The sequence below is a fragment of the Amia ocellicauda genome, chromosome 15 (assembly GCF_036373705.1).
Source record: "Amia ocellicauda isolate fAmiCal2 chromosome 15, fAmiCal2.hap1, whole genome shotgun sequence".
NCBI lineage: Eukaryota > Metazoa > Chordata > Actinopteri > Amiiformes > Amiidae > Amia > Amia ocellicauda.
In genome coordinates this window covers 14,778,104-14,797,531 of record NC_089864.1, presented here as the reverse complement: position 1 = coordinate 14,797,531, position 19,428 = coordinate 14,778,104, and the positions used below count along the sequence as shown (strand labels likewise).

At 38.5% G+C, this 19,428-nt stretch overlaps 1 protein-coding gene across 1 annotated transcript in view; it reads right to left on the bottom strand.

Annotated features, from left to right (window-relative positions):
- Positions 1-5,154: 5,154 nt before the first annotated feature.
- Positions 5,155-19,428, bottom strand: part of LOC136711118 (ras-related protein Rap-1b) — a 52,603-nt gene continuing 38,329 nt past the window's right edge. Inside the window, exons 3-8 of the mRNA XM_066687147.1 lie at positions 14,485-14,553; positions 13,739-13,795; positions 12,590-12,730; positions 9,591-9,734; positions 7,595-7,710; positions 5,155-6,527 (exon numbers count right to left, since the gene is read on the bottom strand). Of these exons, the coding sequence (XP_066543244.1) occupies positions 7,624-7,710; positions 9,591-9,734; positions 12,590-12,730; positions 13,739-13,795; positions 14,485-14,553 (498 nt within the window). The 3' untranslated portion in view covers positions 5,155-6,527; positions 7,595-7,623. The remainder of the gene's footprint in view (positions 6,528-7,594; positions 7,711-9,590; positions 9,735-12,589; positions 12,731-13,738; positions 13,796-14,484; positions 14,554-19,428) is intronic.

The following is a 19,428-nucleotide window of genomic DNA, read 5'->3' as shown; positions in this document are numbered from 1 at the left end:
CTTCAGGGACAATATACTTATGTATAGCTACCTGTGATACTTCTGTGATTTGTGTACCTGACCTGATGATCCAGGATATTTCATCAGTTTCTATCCAGACTTTAAACCATCACTACAGGCAGGGAGTTGACCAATCACTGTCGTCAGAAGTCTCAGATCATATATTTGTGAGGACTTGCCTCAGGAAAACAATGACACCTCCAGGGGCCAATGAATTAACAAAATTAATATATTGAATTCACTACTCTGTCTCCCCCATACAGTTGTTCCATGCAAGATATTGAATACATAATATTTATTAAGAAATAAATGTTTTTGAAGGTACACACTGGCATCAGCTGCCAAATTGTAGAAATCTAATTTCAAGACATCAAATATAAAATGACCTGTTCTGAGCATTGTGAATATTAATGAAAATCTGTCTTGCATACACTCCATAATACTTGTGTTTAGAGCAGTTAATATAAATAACTGAGATATTTGTTTCCAATGCAGACATTTGTTTCCAGTTGCAGCGCTGGAGAGCCCTAATCCATCACATTTTATAGGTGTCAGTCAGTGGCCAAAGATTGGTTAATGTATGTAATTGAGAGCTTGACTATATGATTAACCAGAAGAGAGCTTCAGAAGAGAGATGCAGGTCCCCAGTGTGCTGTGATCAAAGCTCAGGTTCTGCTAGGGACACTTGCAGCTAGATTTCAGCGTTCATTTATTCACCTCTGTAGAACACCTGCATCTTTAATAACAAGCTTCGGGGCAGGGCAAAATAGCTAGAGCTAGTATAAGGAAATCTGTTTTTAGACCAGACCTGACTGTAGAAGAAGAGTCCAGACATATTTTGGCATCTGTACATTTTAAACTTCTGTGTTGAAGAACAGGAAGCCCCACGCTGACATATCGCTGTTTGTGTGCACAACACCCAAGCATGGGAGATGGGCACAATGATGGGCTCTCGATCTCCTCCGAAGAGACATCCGCGATCTGCCAAGAACAGTGCCGTGAGCAGCAGTTGCAGACTACACCATTTAATTAATTTGTTTGCTGGCTCTGTGTTCTTAAGAGGATTCCGACCAATTAAGAATTTCTTCCACCAGATTTATTGGGATTCTCCTACATTTCCCCAGGGAACTAGATGTGGGTAATGCCTCAGCATCAAAAACCCGAGGGTCCTGTGAAGCAGCAGTGGGAACAAGGCTGCAGTTACACAAGTCTTGTAATATGGACCATTTGGTGTTACACTTCCACAGCAGCCCTGGAAGTGCTTAAATGATCTTTAAAAAAACGTTCTCTTTTCTTTCAGAACAGAAATTCATTTTCATTTCAAATGTTCCCAGGCAGAGTAATACACAAATCAAAGAATGGTATGAGACTAATTGTGATCAATTTAAAATAAGTTATTACTCTTCAGAGGCACTTTCATCACAGAGCTAGAATTTATCTTCCTTTTGGAAAAAGCCTTGGTCTAGATCATGAGGAATAATTTAAGTGGAATATTCTTTGTAAATCTGTCCGGTAATACTTATCAGTAGTTATCACTCCCCTTTCCATTATAAATAGCTTACTATAATTTCAACATATTAAATACTTGAAGCTGCCTTTAAGCAACATTACCCATTCTTTCAACAAAGTACATCAAACCTTTCCATGGTCTCCCACACCCGATGGCAAACCATTGTAGTCAAAACAGGAAAGATGCACATTTTGTGATATGAGACCAGTGGATTCTGCAATGAGCAAAGAATAATGTGTGTGTGTGTGTGTGTGTGTGTGTGTGTGTGTGTCATAGAAGCACCTGGATATTTTCAATATATTAGGATAAAGCATAAAAGTTTTCAACACTTTTGGGAGAATGTTATGCAGTAGGCACTACTCATAAAAACACCCTCGCATATGTCAAACAGTACACAAGGTATTGTCAGGGCTTGAGCATCAGAGAGCTGAATGCCCAGGGGAGCAGCAGTTATACACAGATATACAGGGAAAAAAGTATTTGATCCCCTGCTGATTTTGTACGTTTGCCCACTGACAAAGAAATGATCAGTCTATAATTTTAATGGTAGGTGTATTTTAACAGTGAGAGACAGAATAACAACAAAAAAAAACAGAAAAATGCATTTCAAAAAAGTTATAAATTGATTTGCATGTTAATGAGGGAAATAAGTATTTGACCCCTTCGACTTAGTACTTGGTGGCAAAACCCTTGTTGGCAATCACAGAGGTCAGACGTTTCTTGTAGTTGACCACCAGGTTTGCACACATCTCAGGAGGGATTTTGTCCCACTCCTCTTTGCAGATCCTCTCCAAGTCATTAAGGTTTCGAGGCTGACGTTCGGCAACTCGAACCTTCAGCTCCCTCCACAGATTTTCTATGGGATTAAGGTCTGGAGACTGGCTAGGCCACTCCAGGACCTTAATGTGCTTCTTCTTGAGCCACTCCTTTGTTGCCTTGGCTGTGTGTTTTGGGTCATTGTCATGCTGGAATACCCATCCACGACCCATTTTCAATGCCCTGGCTGAGGGAAGGAGGTTCTCACCCAAGATTTGACGGTACATGGCCCCGTCCATCGTCCCTTTGATGCGGTGCAGTTGTCCTGTCCCCTTAGCAGAAAAACACCCCCAAAGCATAATGTTTCCACCTCCATGTTTGACGGTGGGGATGGTGTTCTTGGGGTCATTCCTCCTCCTCCAAATACGGCGAGTTGAGTTGATGCCAAAGAGCTCGATTTTGGTCTCATCTGACCACAACACTTTCACCCAGTTCTCCTCTGAATCATTCAGATGTTCATTGGCAAACTTCAGACGGGCCTGTACATGTGCTTTCTTGAGCAGGGGGACCTTGCGGGCGCTGCAGGATTTCAGTCCTTCACGGCGTAGTGTGTTGCCAATTGTTTTCTTGGTGACTATGGTCCCAGCTGCCTTGAGATCATTAACAAGATCCTCCCGTGTAGTTCTGGGCTGATTCCTCACCGTTCTCATGATCATTGAAACTCCACGAGGTGAGATCTTGCATGGAGCCCCAGACCGAGGGAGACTGACAGTTATTTTGTGTTTCTTCCATTTGCAAATAATCGCACCAACTGTTGTCACCTTCTCACCAAGCTGCTTGGCGATGGTCTTGTAGCCCATTCCAGCCTTGTGTAGGTCTACAATCTTGTCCCTGACATCCTTGGACAGCTCTTTGGTCTTGGCCATGGTGGAGAGTTTGGAATATGATTGATTGATTGCTTCTGTGGACAGGTGTCTTTTATACAGGTAACAAGCTGAGATTAGGAGCACTCCCTTTAAGAGAGTGCTCCTAATCTCAGCTCCTTACCTGTATAAAAGACACCTGGGAGCCAGAAATCTTGCTGATTGATAGGGGATCAAATACTTATTTCCCTCATTAACATGCAAATCAATTTATAACTTTTTTGAAATGCATTTTTCAGGATTTTTTTGTTGTTATTCTGTCTCTCACTGTTAAAATACACCTACCATTAAAATTATAGACTGATCATTTCTTTGTCAGTGGGCAAACGTACAAAATCAGCAGGGGATCAAGTACTTTTTTCCCCTCACTGTAGCTGAACCGAGCACAAGCTGAGCAATGGGGAAATCCTTGGGCCGACACTACTCTACACCCCCCAGACATGTTAACATTTTGTCTCCTAATATACATAACATTTTAGTTTAAAGAGGTTTACTTCAAAACAAAAAGCAACACTAAGTGGAAAAGGCAGTCATTAACTTGCCTATCATATAAAATGCATACCATAGTATAAACAAATCCCAGTTTGATGAATAGGAATTAATTTTTCAATGTCTGAAGTGAATTGATGGAAGAAATAAGGTCTATTCCATTCATATGGACTTTACGTAAAAATGTGTGCATGTATGGGTGTGTGAAAACTGTATTGAAGTTTAAAACTAGTGAACCCTTATACATTTCCAGTATTTTATCATTGGCGTTCTTTAAATTTGTTACAGAAACGCATCCAATATGCTTGCGATCTTTCCAAACCATTTTTTATTGGATAAAATGAACAGGAAAATGACAACTCCAATATTCTCCAGTGATGTTTTGGACTTTATGTAGAGAATGACCATGAATCAACCAAATAGTTGTAGTTTGGCAGCTAGAAATGACAGTGGCTTCAGAACAACACAAACCCGTAGCAGCTGAGGGGATGCAGGCATGGGACTATATGGGTGCCAGGGTTCTACAGGTTATGTACATTAAATCCACAATGACAAAATCGGGCAAGTGAAGAAAAAGGTTGATTACATAATTAGAATAGTGGAATGCAGGTTTGATCAACCGTGGCTTATGCTTAAGATGGTTACATATAAAAGGAAAAACTAGGGTAGAACCAATTAATGATACAACCTGTGCTACAAAGCAAGGTAAACAAAGGAAAGATTCTCCATTTATATCAAGGTTAGTTGACAAGCTTTATAAGAAGGACCTGGGAAAAATGTACACGTTGACATATAAATGTAAGCTCAGTAAACAAAATAAAAATCAACCAGTTTACCCAAATGAAAGGAGATCTGAAACCTAGGCGCTTAGTACAAAGTTAATTATACTCGATTTCTTAGCAGACACCCATATCCAGGGTGACTTACAATTGTTACAAGATGTCACATTTTTTAGATTTAACCCTTCATACAGGTAGTACCCTATGCTCGAGTCCAGAGCCCTAACCACTACACCACACTAATCTACTACTACACACTACTGTCCTAGTTAATGTTAATGTGATGTACCCATGCCAAATGAACTAAGAACTAAGGCTGGTTTAAACAAAGGTCTTAGTGAGCAAATACTTCAATTAAAAGGGTTAGAATAGCCAAAGTGATCCAGAGCTCAAGGGAAAGAAAAACCAGAAGGCTGGCCTCTCCAAGGGCAGAGATCATTCTACTTCTAAAATCTAACATTTAACATGATTGTTACTCATGCAACTGAGCTCTAAAGACCCTGCTATTTACAGTATTTCAGTTATTGTTCAGAACACCAACTAAATTGGAAACAAACAAAACTTTGAAGGTTTTATTCTCCCCCAAACTCATTCAAAGCCAAGGCCTTCGGTATTACCTGTTCAGTGCCAGCGACCACAGACTAAACCTGGCATGCCTGCTGATCATCCCAGAATGCACACAAGCATTACATTTAAAAAAGTTAAACCAATATTTATTTACTAGCACTGTTAAAACAATACACAAAACATTCAAGTGGCAGATCTTCTTTACTGCAAGCCCTTGCAATGCAATCCAATTTATTGAACTACAGATGCTAGGTTATACAAAATTGCACCACTTTAATTAAGGCTTTTTAGTTTACATTTGGCCACCCCAAAGCAGATGTTGCATTACAAATACTGTGGCTCTGTATTGGACATATACACATGATCTTTACATCCAGGAGTTAATGCATACAAAGCAACAAGGCATTCTTAAATAAATCAGCAAAAGTTACAAACTGCAACTTGCGCCCTGTAACCAATTACACTTGATTAAAATTAGTTCCCACATTCACTACTGACATCCACAGTACTCATCCACCAAGAAACATCTCAACCCAAATATTACACATGTGAAAATCACTAACAGGCAATTTACTAACTGGTTTGAATATTTGGTTTTCCCTCAATTACAACAGATGCATGAGCAAGCAAGGGGATACAGTGAGAATCTACAGGGGCAGAAGCATGAAGAATGACTAACAAATGAAATGTTTATTTTTATTCTTTAAAAAAACCCTCATTTTAAAATATATACTTCCTGTTGTAGACCCCCACTGTACAAACATCTATTAACATTGTTCCCTATGTAAACAAAAACATACATATAAGAAAAGGTTGACTTGATTTCAGTTGATTTCTTTTGAATACTAACAGATATTTGAAGGCAACATCTTAGGCTAAAGACAATAGTGACAGAAAACCATTAGATACCTTATTTTTCCAGACACAAATTACTGTTTCCACAGGTTTTCCGAAGATAAAATCATATTAATAGCTGTTGCAATATAGCATCTTGGTAGAACAAAATCTATTAATTCTTAAAAAAACAAGAAAGGGAAAAAAAAAAAAAAGGAAAAAAAAAAAAGATACAAAATACCAAAGGAGCAAAGTTAGCTGTATGAAATAGGCTATATAGGAGCTCTTTGGACTTTTTCTTTTGCTAAAATAGTGGTGCTTATAAATATTACATTATACTTGACACTGCTTACACAGGCAACATGTCCAGTATACATCAGTTTCTTACATTTACAACATTGGTTGAAGGAGGGCGTCTCCATTAGCAAATAATACTGTGTGTAGGCTCCGGATCTTTTATTTCAGTTGCATACAGTTAGAATATATATAAGTAAAAATCTCTTTCTTGCGATACTGGAGAGTGATTACAGTTATCTATGTGCAAAAACTGACGTAGTAGCTTTTAATCCATTTTGTTAAAGGGTATCACCACACAGGAAAGTCCATTGATGTTAGGTTTAGTAAAGTTGGAATGCTGGCACTGTTGAAAAAGACAACAGTTTATCAGACCTGCAAGGAAAGAAACAAGGGCATTAGTCACATTTCAGTTCAATAAAATTAACATTAATGAATGAATAGTAAATGGAAAATGTAAATATTTCTATGTGCATTGCATTTAAAATGTGGATTTAGTACTGAAACTGACACTGCCTGAATGCTTGGACAGGTTCAGAGCTACCTTTCTAAACCCTTGCATGCAAACTCTGAACCTTGGGCACAGTCCTAGCAGCAGTGATAAAGGTCTGAATAACAAATTAGCGAGAGCCTTTTTGCATTTCGTCAATTGTTGATAGTAAGTGAATGTTATTTTAAGGATGAATCTGGACCAGACTTAAAAATACATGTTTCAATGGGTTTTTAATCTGTGGGAGGCAGAGCTGAAAAAGGTTAGCAACTCCTTTCTACTCTGCATCCACCCACTGTGTGTGTTTGTGTGCTGAAACCGATGTAGAGGAAAAAAAAAAAAAAAAAAGTCCATGTCTAAGTTATATAGTTAGGTATCCGAGCAACTGCCATAGTTCTACAAAACTTTGAACACAATATCACACTCCAAAATTGAGAATAAATCTGTTTATGAACCGATCGATTTGATTTAATCAAATACGGCTCTACAGCGAAAGCCAGAATGTTTGACAAAGAAATTAACACTGCATCAGCTGCTGATACCCTAAGGCCATCTACAATCTGTCACAGATTTATCAAAGACATAATACTTTCATCTTGCCAAAAAAGCTACATTAGGATTCAGCATTATTTGTAATAAGCGGACTGCACTGATGATACAGCTGAAACAGGCTTTTTGCAGTGGGTGAATGTAGTGATTTTAGTCTTGATTCTCCCCCCTATGAAGTACTGTCCTATTCTTAGTCCCAGACTGTTAATTCAGCTCTGCAGTCTATTCAGGATTTAAAGTGATGGCGACTGTGTATCATTGGCCATGATTAGTCAAATCGGTTTTGAACGTTGGCATTCCAAGGTTAATATTCTAAAACGTCTGACAAGATCAATCAAATCAATCAATCCTGCCTCGAACACACCTGTCCTTATATGATCACAACACAGCCCTCTCCACTCACCTGGCTCAGAGCTACAGTGCACCTGTGTATTAAAGCAGCTGGCAATTAGACTTTTTGCGTGCTTTCCCAGGTGCTGGGGTTTTCCTGTTGATTTGTCGAACCAGGTCATAGAAGATCTGCGAACACAATTAAAGTGTGAATACTTGTTAGAAAATAGAGGTATATAAAACAAAACAAAAAATAGACCATCCTCTGCCTGTACAATAAGCAGGTACATTAGCATAAAGCCACCCATGCAGCAAATCACCCACAGAATGCATCATCCTATGCTCAAAGTAAAGCGGTCCAAATTAAACACCATCTCCATTCACACTGACAATGTGACTGGCGTGCTCTCTAATCAGGTGTCAGGAGTTCGGGTATTCTAATTAAAGCTGGTCAGGATTGTCTGAAGATAAAAGAAAACCTCTCCCTTTGCAGAAAACACATCTGAAACCCCTGATATTTTGCATATTACAGTACAGTACTGATAAACCACAAGCCAATGACAATACACAAACCTTCATCAGACAAAAGAAATGGAACCATTGTTTTCCGCTTTTGAAAACGGACTGAAAACTGAAATCTGATCTGAACTCAGTCACCAGGCACTATTCAGTTAGAAGTCTGAACTTCCCTACAAAGTTAATTACACAAAAGCCAATCTGGGAGAGATTAGGGAACAATGTATTAGAATCTCCCCCCACAGTTGTTCTGGAGATATTATCTACCAGTGTGGAATCTAATGCAGCCCAATGTTATTGCTAAAAAAGGCTTTTGACTGACAACACTCATTAAAGGTTCTCGGATTAAATTGTGACCATATGGAGATCAAAATGCAAACTTGCCACAAACATTTAAGATATAATATGGTTTTGTTTCCGGCATCAAATTCAGCTCCAGTTTAAATTCAATAGCTTTCCAAAATGTTAAATATTCCTGCATGTGCACTCTCAACTTATCACTGTAAATCATAGTATTCAATTGCAGCAAGCTACATATGGTTCATTTCATCATATGGGGGGGGGGGGATGAGAGAGAGTCCCTAGTTTTCATTACTACTTCAACATGCCTGGATAATCCTCCTTGCCAGGTCAAGGTCACCAGCAGGAAATTATCTGCTACTGAGCACAGGATGCCCGACCAGGTATCTATCAGATACTGCAACACAAACCTGGAGGCTCCACCTGGCAGGCTTTTCGCTGCCTGACACCTGGGAAAACAGAAACCTAGTTTGTGCTTTGCAAATTGTGCACTGCTAAGCCTCAGTCTGGGAATTTCCCCCATTTTCTTTCTCCTGCTATTGTATAACATACTAGCTAGTGCGCCACTGGGGAGACTTCTATCAGTCATTTTCAGAGAGCAGGCCAACTATATAGTTAAATAAGTATATTTTTAATTCTAATTTAAAAAAGTTAAAATCAGGGAATCAATTCTATACATTTCTCTAGTTTCCATAAATTAGACAATAGGCGAGAAGCTTCACATCTCTTGCCAAACGCTTACCACTGAAAATAATTAATTCACAGTTCTGTCATGTGGCACAAAACACATCTTTCTAACAAATGTCTTCTATACAGAGATGAAGATGACTCAAGCTTGATCAAGAGATGTCACTGACAAACAATGGAGGTCATACAGAACTCCACTATGATCCTTGTGGCACCACACACAGACAATAGTGAGCCTTATTTTAACATGAACCTGACATCAGCTGTAAAGTAATGTTCTTATGCTAAAATTGAAAAAAAAAAAAAAAAACTCTACAACAATATTTAAACACAGTATGCACAATCAAGAAACTGGCAGTTTGTAAACTACAAACAGTAAAACATGCCACCGCTCGTTATAAGCCTTCCACAGTGAGAACAAAGCTGCACTTTATCGTGATCAGGTTTGACACAAACACTTAAAACACACCATAGTTTAAACAGTGAAACAGTGTCATTAATTAAGATGCAACCATGATGGGGTCCAGAGCCCAGGCTTATCTGAATGTGTGGGAATTAGGCCTCACCTCGTTAACATTAATCTTTGACTTTGCTGATGACTCTAGGAAGGCGCAGTTGTTCCACTGTCGGGCCAGGTTCTGGCCTTGCTCCTTGCCAACCACCCGCTCGTCTTCCAAGTCACACTTGTTGCCAACCAGGATCATCGGCACCTGAAACACCACAAAACATACAGACAAGATGAGCACAACCTGCACATCAAACAAAGCTGTGCAAAATAATCATAAAACAATTGTTAAGCTTTTGTAATAGGAATGTAGAAAGATTTAGATGCGTTCCTCAGTTTTGTCGTCAGCTGAGAAATACAAGTTGTTTTTGCCTAATCTAGCTTGGCGGTCTAAAATGAAAAATCAAACCACATAAAAAAAATAAAAAATAAAAAGTTAAAAATGATTTCACAGACAAGGTTGTGCCAAATTAGTCTGAGTCAGGGTTTTAATTCTTACCAACAAAGACTGGTTAATTCTTTCACAAAGTTAATATTAATGAAGGATTGAGGATAACTAGCATTAATTCCTGGGCTCAGGCTGCCCACAGATAAACGGTCATCCTTACTGATCCAGTATAAGTAACTCCAGGTGGCCCTGGACAATTATCCTCTCAGCCGCCTGACAGCGTAAACCTCTTCGTCATCCTTCCGTTTTGTCATGCCGAGCGAACCAGTGTATCCTGGAAGTACTTACACCCTATTACAGTACATTACCTCACCTAAAACTTAAATCTAGACAACTGAAAGCAAACGCAAGAGAAGCATGTTCGCAGTAAGATGTGTACATGAGTAATAACTGAACACTACTTCAAATCAATGGGTTTGGAATCGCCCTTTTGACTTCCTGTGAAGGCCGTTTCCCCATGTTGCTTGCTACATACCCCCAGAGCACAGAGCAATGCATTTTCCCCAGGCACTTTGCTTAATGCTCATATAACTCGGGTTACATTTACAATAAAGCACTGTAGGGCACTGAAGCGGCTCATTTGCTAAGTCTTCCCTATTACTGCAGGATCAGCCAGCAAACATGGAGATTTTCAGTTCAAATCTGTTTCATGATTCTTGCCAACAGCATTTAAAAAAGCTAGAGAATAGGTCTGAACTGGCACAACTGCCTAAAAAGGAATAGGCTGTTTGCAATCTACTGTTCATTTTGGAAAGCATTAGACCTGATGCAGCATTTGGTGTAGGCAAACCAAACCCCAAAACTATATAACATTACACGAAACTCATTGGCAAGCACTTTACCATCACAATGAGTTATTACTTTACATAGCCAATTATACTAATCATAAAAACAAATTGTCTCAGGAATAGGATTTTCCTGAGCTTATACTAAAATAAAATGCAAGCTTATACTAAAATAAGCAGTTCCATTTCCTTGCACAGCTAGACGTTTTTACATTATATTTTTAAAATAATGGTAGTTGCTCTATTTCCATCTCAGTGTAACAGTTATATTTCTCTCGCATTTTAAGCGGACAAATCCGCATTGATGTCCAAGTGTACACACGCGTATTGGTGCATGCACAGCAGAGATCTCTCCCCACAATGTGCATCATGTGTGGTGCGATGGCACGGCATGCTGAACGCACCTCCCACACACTGAAAAGGTATACTGTAATTCAGTTACTGTGCCACAGCAGTGAAAAATAAAGAAAACAGTGACAAATACCATATTCCTTGGTAGTGAAAATGTGTCTTCACTGGTTTTCAGTGTTAGTGTCACGTCTTTTGTATTTTAGACACTGCAGCAGGTTGAATAATACAGTTAAGTATGACTAATAAAAGCTTTAGACAATCGTTAATACTGAGAAGCAAGTACTTAAGTGTGGAAGATCCCTCTAGTCACACCAGCAATATGATACCCCCCAGGCCCCAACTCTATTCAAAACTGCTGGGGAGCAACTCTGTATACAGTACACCCCTCATTTACAAGGATTTTCATTTATTCTCCTTTGCAATTAAGGATGTGTTCTTTGGGGCCTCTGAGGTTTGTACACCTTACCAAGGACACAAAACGTCTGCATTCAAGATTCTAGTCTCCACTTTAGCTGGTCTAATGAGACAGCTGTTTTATAATATTCAACGTAAACAAACTGCTGTGGGGCAGAAGTGATTTTTCCTGTAAGCAAAGAGGTTATTTCTTTCCTCATTTATTTGTGCGTGCATCATAAGAAATGGTAAATTCCCTGACAACACATCAATTATGATTACGCTGCTTTTAAAGTGCTAAGAGGTTTGCTGGCAAAACATTTAATTTGAATAGGGGCTTCTATTTACTGGTACAGCTGAAAGGAAGTCCATGCGGTTAAAAAAAAAGTTAAGTCTTGCTGTTGAGGGCAACACCCAACCACAGACAAAGGAAATAAAAAGCACTTTTACACAATGTAATATTCCGGTCCATCTCGACATATTTGATGTGTATTTGTCACCGTTTCAGAAGGCTTGTGAAAGCTATAAAAATGTTCAGAAGTAAAATGGGTTTCACTGATAATGCATAATGGTGACCACTAGACAAACTGGAACCGGCTTCTCATTCTTATACAACTTCTCCTCTGGAAAGACTGTACAAATTAAAAGGCAAAAACAGACAAATTGACAAGTAATACACCCTCTTCCGGTTATTATAGGGCTGATATGTCCTCTAAGTGGACCGTGATAAATAGAATATTTTTAGTAAATTAAATATAGAATTTCAGTAGATACACACCACACTAGGTTTGGGAAAAACAATTGTAGAATGTAAGATTACCTTATTAATTTATTTTGAAAGGGGCTAATGTGCACAGGAAAACAAATTAAAATTCACCTGAGAAGCCTCTGTAGTTCTGTTTGATCAGGCCTGATTTTACTTTCAGTGGAACAGACAGAATAATTAAATTGCTTTTTCTAAATGGAACGGCTTAATTTGCACTGAAGGATCAAAGAAGAGTCCGGACAATAGAATATCACCTAGGATTATCTTCCTATTGTAAACACTTCCCAAGGACAAGGCCCATGCAGGCAATTACTCACATCATCAGTGTCTTTGACTCGCAGGATCTGTTCTCTCAAGTCCTGTAGGTCGTTAAACGTGGACTGTGCTGTTATAGAATATACTAATGCGAAACCCTGGCCGTTCTTCATGTACAGGTCCCTCATTGCTGTGAATTGTTCCTGTAATGGGAAAAACAAAATAAGATATTCCTGGTGTGTATTACTGAGCGGGGTGCAGTTCCCAAAGGAAGCATTCAGTTACTCGGCTCTATGCGCTTCCCTCCGCAAAATACACGGTTAATCAGATACTTTGGTACCAGAAGTGCACCTTGGCGAGTTCAGATCTACTGATCTGAATGTACATAAACCACATCAGCACACAAAACGGTCCCTCTCATTATTAGTTCTGTAATTAGGAAGTGACAAACATTAACATTTCTTGGCAGAGAAAGACTGATCTGAAAGTACATTCTAGTTTATTAACCTCCTGCTGTGCTTCTAAAGGTGGAACTGGAAAACAAGAAGTCTGTGGGGGGCAGAGATCGAACAACAAAGGCAGGAGTAATGGCGGAATGTAGAATCCAGTGTGACTATGGGAAAAGAAGGTAACCAAGAAAAAGTCATGATTATTTATTTATGAGTATTCTCAAGTCTTGGGCTATAGGCAGCTGCGCTTTCTGCACTGCTGTGCGCTTTTAGAGGGAAGTGTTCAGCAGCTTCCCTTACTGCAGATAAATCCTTGCTATGGTAATGGCAGCAATTTATTAAGGCTCGGGAACTCATTGACGCCAATCAAAGCATTTCACTCAGCGCAAGGACAGACAGCATCCTAGCGGGAATGCACCATAAAAAAACAGCGCTGATATCTTTTGATGATATTTCACTCTCCTGTCGGACAGGTTGTCTGTCCCATTGCCAGGAAATGTCCATCACTAATTGGGAACAGGATGTTTGAGAATTTCCTTCAGTTCCCCCCCCCCCCAAAACACACAGTCCAGTTTCCTCTTCCTCACACTGCCTAATTTCCCAACGCCCCGAGACTCCTACTGGGGTACACACTGCATCCCCGCGTCCCCTTCCACTACAAAAGACTATATTCAGGATTTATAACTCCTTGGGCATGAATGCTTCTTTACTGTGCGTGGTCTTTCCCCCTTCTCATCTATTAAACCTTTTCCTCAGTCTTACCGTTCCTGCTGTATCCAGGATTTCAAGCATACATTGCTGTCCATCGACTTCGACTTGCTGTAGAGCAAAGAGAAAGAACAATGAATACATGTATAGGCCGCCTGCATGCTACAGTATAAACCCACTCAAAATTAGGTCTGTCATTCCCCTGACTAAGCTCAAACTATGCAGGTCACTGCACCAAGAGACAAATTAGGAGAAAGTTAGCGATCTATAAAAGTTATAAATTCTAATTTGTCCTGTGTTAGGGTCATGAATTTCATAAAGTAACATCAAAACTAGACACTCAAACTCTTGGTCTCAGATGGACAGCTAACAATCCTTCTTTCTGTACATGAAATTCTGGATATATACTGTATATGAAAAGGTTAGCGTGTGTTAACGCTGTATTGAAGATCAAGTCCTTAAAAGTTGACTTCCAGGTGATCAAAATGTGTAGCTACAAAATACTACTAAAATACATTTGAATTTCCAAACATGCCATGTCATTTACTGGTAATTTACTCCAAACCTAGCCAAACAAATAATTTAAAGTGGAATGACTGAAATGTCTTAGCAATGCTGTGTAACCATAGCTACAATGCAGAATCAAGTTAAATATAGGTCCATCCCTACAGATGTAAAATGTAAAGCCCTGATTACATCATAAGGTGTACTACACTGGGACTGCTGAAAGACTAGGCAACCATGACCTTTTACATCTGAGGACATGCAAATTTTATAAAATAAAGGTACATAATACTTGCCTTCCTGTACGAGTCTTCTATTGTGGGATCATATTTTTCAACAAAAATTCCTTGAACAAACTGTACAGTCTGTAAAGGAAAAAGAAAACCGTACTTAGTGAAAATATTTTACAATACATAGGGTTACATTTAAATAGTGTCCAATGGATATGTTTATTTTTTTCCACATGTAGTTAATTTACACCTATGTCCAGAATGTTTCTGAATGAAGTAATCTACAACCATGAAATTTAGCTGATGATGCCTGAAGGAAAATACTTAAAATGAGATGAGAAGTTTAAGATCTTTGAGGACATTAGGCAAAAAGTGCATTACAACATGGGCAAATTCTATCAAAGTAATCGTGAAAGAAGAGTAGACACTGATAAACCAAAAATAGTTTAGTTGGACTGTATTTATGACCTCATCCCTTACACTGATGTAGAGCTCCTTTATGAACCCAATTTGGTGAGGTCAACAAAAACCATGGGGAAACCCACAGAAGTGTTATCTTGCTAAAATATCATATTTAACCTAGTTTCAAATTTATATATATACATGTATATATATAATAAATGTGTGTGTGTGTGTATATATACATATATATATATACACACATATATATATACACACATATATATATATATATATATATATATATATATATATACATATATATATATATATATATATATACACACACATATATATATATATACACATATATATATATACATACACATATATATATATATATATACACATATATACATACATATATATACACATATATATATATATATACATACATACATACATACATACACACACACACACACACTTATTATATATATACATACACACACACACACACACATATCATACATACATATATTACAGTGAGGATATTGACGTTTATATAGAGGTTAAATGCATTTCACAACAAAACAAGTGAAGATTACAAAAAAGAATAGACTTAAATAACACCTTTAGATTTACCAGTTAACAAAATAACGTTGGTAGAACATTTCCCAAGAGTAAGCTTAGAGGAGTGTTTAAAAGCAATTTTTCCAAGGCCTTTTTAAATGCGTGAAAATAACAAAAATAACCAATTATATTCATTATTTAATGACAATTCTGCAGTGATGGGGGGGGGGGGGGGGGGCAGTTTGGACTTCGTTCAGCTACAGCTAAACAGTTGCTATAGAAACCCTTGGTTCCTTGCCCTGAAAGGCCTTTAAATTGTAAAATTAACTTTAATGATTCTGCTGCCAAAGTCAGGGAGAAGAACAAAAAACATACAATATAAATTGTGATTAGATGAATATAGTGTCATACTACACTTAAAAAAGGGATCTGGTGTTTGTATGCATGCTCTTTTTATTTGCCATTCTGGAAAGGTTAATAGGTGAAGTGTGTGGAGCTCCTTTCAGCTGAAGCCACACACCAAAAAAAAAAAAAAAAAGCTGCCTGATTGTAGGATCCACAGAGCAGTGTCTACTAATGTGTACCCATTAGGATGAAGTAGGGGTGGGCTATTGGATGATTTTATATCGTGATCGATCTTGAAGACATCCAGGATCTACTTTTCAAGCAAATCTTAGAGATCGCGATCTTATGTCCTCATAATAATGTTAAAACTGCCTACTAGATGGCTGTGCTGAGTGGCCAAATAATACCATGCGTCTCTATCATGCGTCTTTCATGGTGGTGACTTATCAGAAAAAAAAAAAACGAACTAGCAGCATGGCGGATGAGGAGCTTGTGCGGAAAAAAAGACTCGGTTGTGTGGCAGTGGTTTGGCTATGCACAGTCAGACATTTCGCTGTATCTGCGGTTATCTCAGTTATCTGTAAACTTTGTTGGGTAACGGTCGGCTCTTCCGGAGGTAATACAACAAATCTTTTCAACCACCTGAAAAGGAAGCATCCGAAGGAACATGCAAAGAGTGTTTCACTCAGGTCGGTACAACCCAACTCATCTGTATCTCACAAGGTCCCGAGACATAAACAGTTATCACTGACCGACACATTGGAGCAGTCGAACAAATACGACGGAATCAGCAAACGATGGAAAGAGGTGATATTTTAAAATAAAGTTAAACTCAGGCCATTTAATTACCATTTTGACAACTGATTATTTAATTCAATGCTGTGTTTTAAATTGTACAAATAGATAAATCCATAGGCTTGTTCCATTCTGGATATTCTCTATAGTACATCTCAAAATTATGAAGATCGAGATCAGATTGTGGATCGTGATTACGTGCTATAAGATCGTGATATGATTTTTTTGGAAGATCGCCCACCCCTAGGATGAAGAGCAGATGAGAGCTGCCACTAGGCTGCAGGTCAGAGGCGGCTGACAAGTTAAGCTGCAGGGCGACTGCAGGCTTGTATTTCGATAGGGGACTCGTATGGGTGTTGGTTCACATAGCTCATGCAGTCACACAGAAATTTGGACAATGGTCAGAGAAACCAGTGAATTTCAGTTCATTTGAGAGCAGTAAAGAATTGTAGTCTCCCAATGTTTGACAAATTTTTACACTTCAATGGTTCCATTCATTCATTTTATAGAAAGCAGTTAAGTCCACAAAACCTCTGAAGAATATTTCCTCACTGTACACCTGAGGAAGAGATACAGGACAAACCCTATCCTTGCAGGAGAGACTTCATGCATGTCAATAAACTAAAAAGGAAAACTATCAAATCAAACCCCAGAATTCAGAGGTACTTCTTAATAAGCAGAGAACTACAGTCAATGACCTTTGGATAAGAACTACCTTGCTTCAAGTGCTTGGGTCAGTGCCAGGTGATGAAAATAATATTAATTCAGCTAAAAAGGAGTTGTGTCTTTGTGCTGCAGCACAGAGGAACACAGCCTCACTGCAGCGCAGAACCACAGGTGAATGCACCACAGGGCATGGGGTTCATTTTTTGGGGAAGTCTGTATTAGCTCGGACAATGCCTAGTGATATTTTAGCTGTAACTGTGGTAAATTAAATCTCGGCCATAATTTCAAAACATTCAATAAGGAAAAAAAAAAAAAAAAAATCTAAATCAAGTAGGTTGCAACCTCTTTAAAGAGAACAATGGCAATTCCCAGGTGGTTTCCCAGCGATATCCAATGACACCAAGGCTTCACAGCGTGTCCCACCCAGGAACGCAACCATGTTTAACCTGCCAGGGATCTTGGGTTACCAATGCCGAGTACAGGCTGGCCATTTAGTATGCTTAAATTAGGTTTAGCTCATCACTTAAAATGGCCAAAAATAAGGTAAGTGCACAGATTCTCCAGTACCACAAATCATCAGCAGTAAAAGGAAAATAACCAACAAACCTATACAAATAAAATAAAAACCCAAGTCTTAGGACTTCTGTTGCTAATGTTCAATATGCATTTAAAAATGTCTAGATTATTCTTACAAATGGTCTATTCAATTGGTTAACCAGGTTTTCAAAAATAATGAAATTCAGTCCAACTCTGCTCAATGACTGCACTATAAAATGCGATGGCAGAAGATGGACAATACAAAGCAGTGCTATATACAACAAACCCTGCCATCTACAAACTTGTTTTTTAAGGAATCATCTACAATGAGCAAGTATCTGTCAATTAACCTGCACATTCTAATTCTCACTGGTCATTATTTGACTTTCTTCAAGTTGTATAGCCTCAGTATCAGACTGGATCAGCTGGTGTCACAGACAGGTTATATAGACTACATGACAATTTAATCCACATTCAGAACACAGTGTGAAAACTATTAAATACTTCCTATAAAAGACAATAGTGATCTTTAAGTGTACCCTCAAACTAAATTTAAAAAATGCAATTGCAGGATGATTAAAAATGGAGAAAATATCCAAATGGTTAATAGAGAACAGAGGATGAAAGCAAGCAAACTGAATAAAAGCTAATGCATTGCTTTTCTTTCATAAGCATTTTTCTAAGTCTGGGAAATCTGTATCAAAAGCCCTTCATGCCCCCACAGTACCCCCTACCTCCAAGAACCCTGACACTGTCACTATAATTGATGAAGCCCACATACGAGTTTAAACTCCATCTGCTAACAAGCATAGGATATGCTAGTTTCTATGAGCAATTAAACAGCGATACTAAATTAAAGATGCTAAACTGTAGCTCTCTAGCCTGAGGAAAAATATTGCCAGATACTTAGTTCTTGCAGAGGGAGCTGCTTGTGTAATGCTTCAAAAAGCCAGCATGAAATTAGAGAAATTGTGTGTTACACCTTTATAAAAGTTTGGACACAGATGTATTCATGTTTCTGATCATAACAATGTGGCTTATCAATAGCCGATTTAAAAAAAGGAATTAAGACCTGCTACCAGTGAAGTGAATGTTGCACAACAAAAACAATTCACACTACGACCCACGCAATTAATATTTCTTCTGAAAACCTTAAGGCTGAACTCAATTGCTCGAATCTGCAGTCTCCCTCCACCCATCTCACGAATCACAGGATCCAATAAACCAAGTCTCGCTCAAGTCTGTATTAGGTGTTAAAATGTACAACTTTCAAATTAATCTTGAAACTTACATTTCAGAATCTTGTCTATGAGTTGATTATAGTACAGAATTGTTTTCAATATCTTCCCACAGATTTGACTGCCTTGCCAATAGTTCTGTACGGAGTTTGACAATGGGTGGCGTTATTCTAGCAAGTCTGCTAAATTAGACCTTAAAGGGATACTTTGGCATTCTGGCATTTTAACCAGATTTCTCACTCACCCAGAGTAAAACCTTTTGTAATTCTGTGCATCCAGTTTGAAGAAAGCTGAACTTTTCATTTCGGTAGCTTAGCACATTTTGCTGGCAGTCAATGGTCGAAAACACTGACTATCAAAGCTAATCAATTTTTTATGATGGACAGATCTTCACTGGGATTTGTCACCATTAAACTGGAGCTCCCTTAAAACCATATTTTCTTGGTAGCTTGTAGTT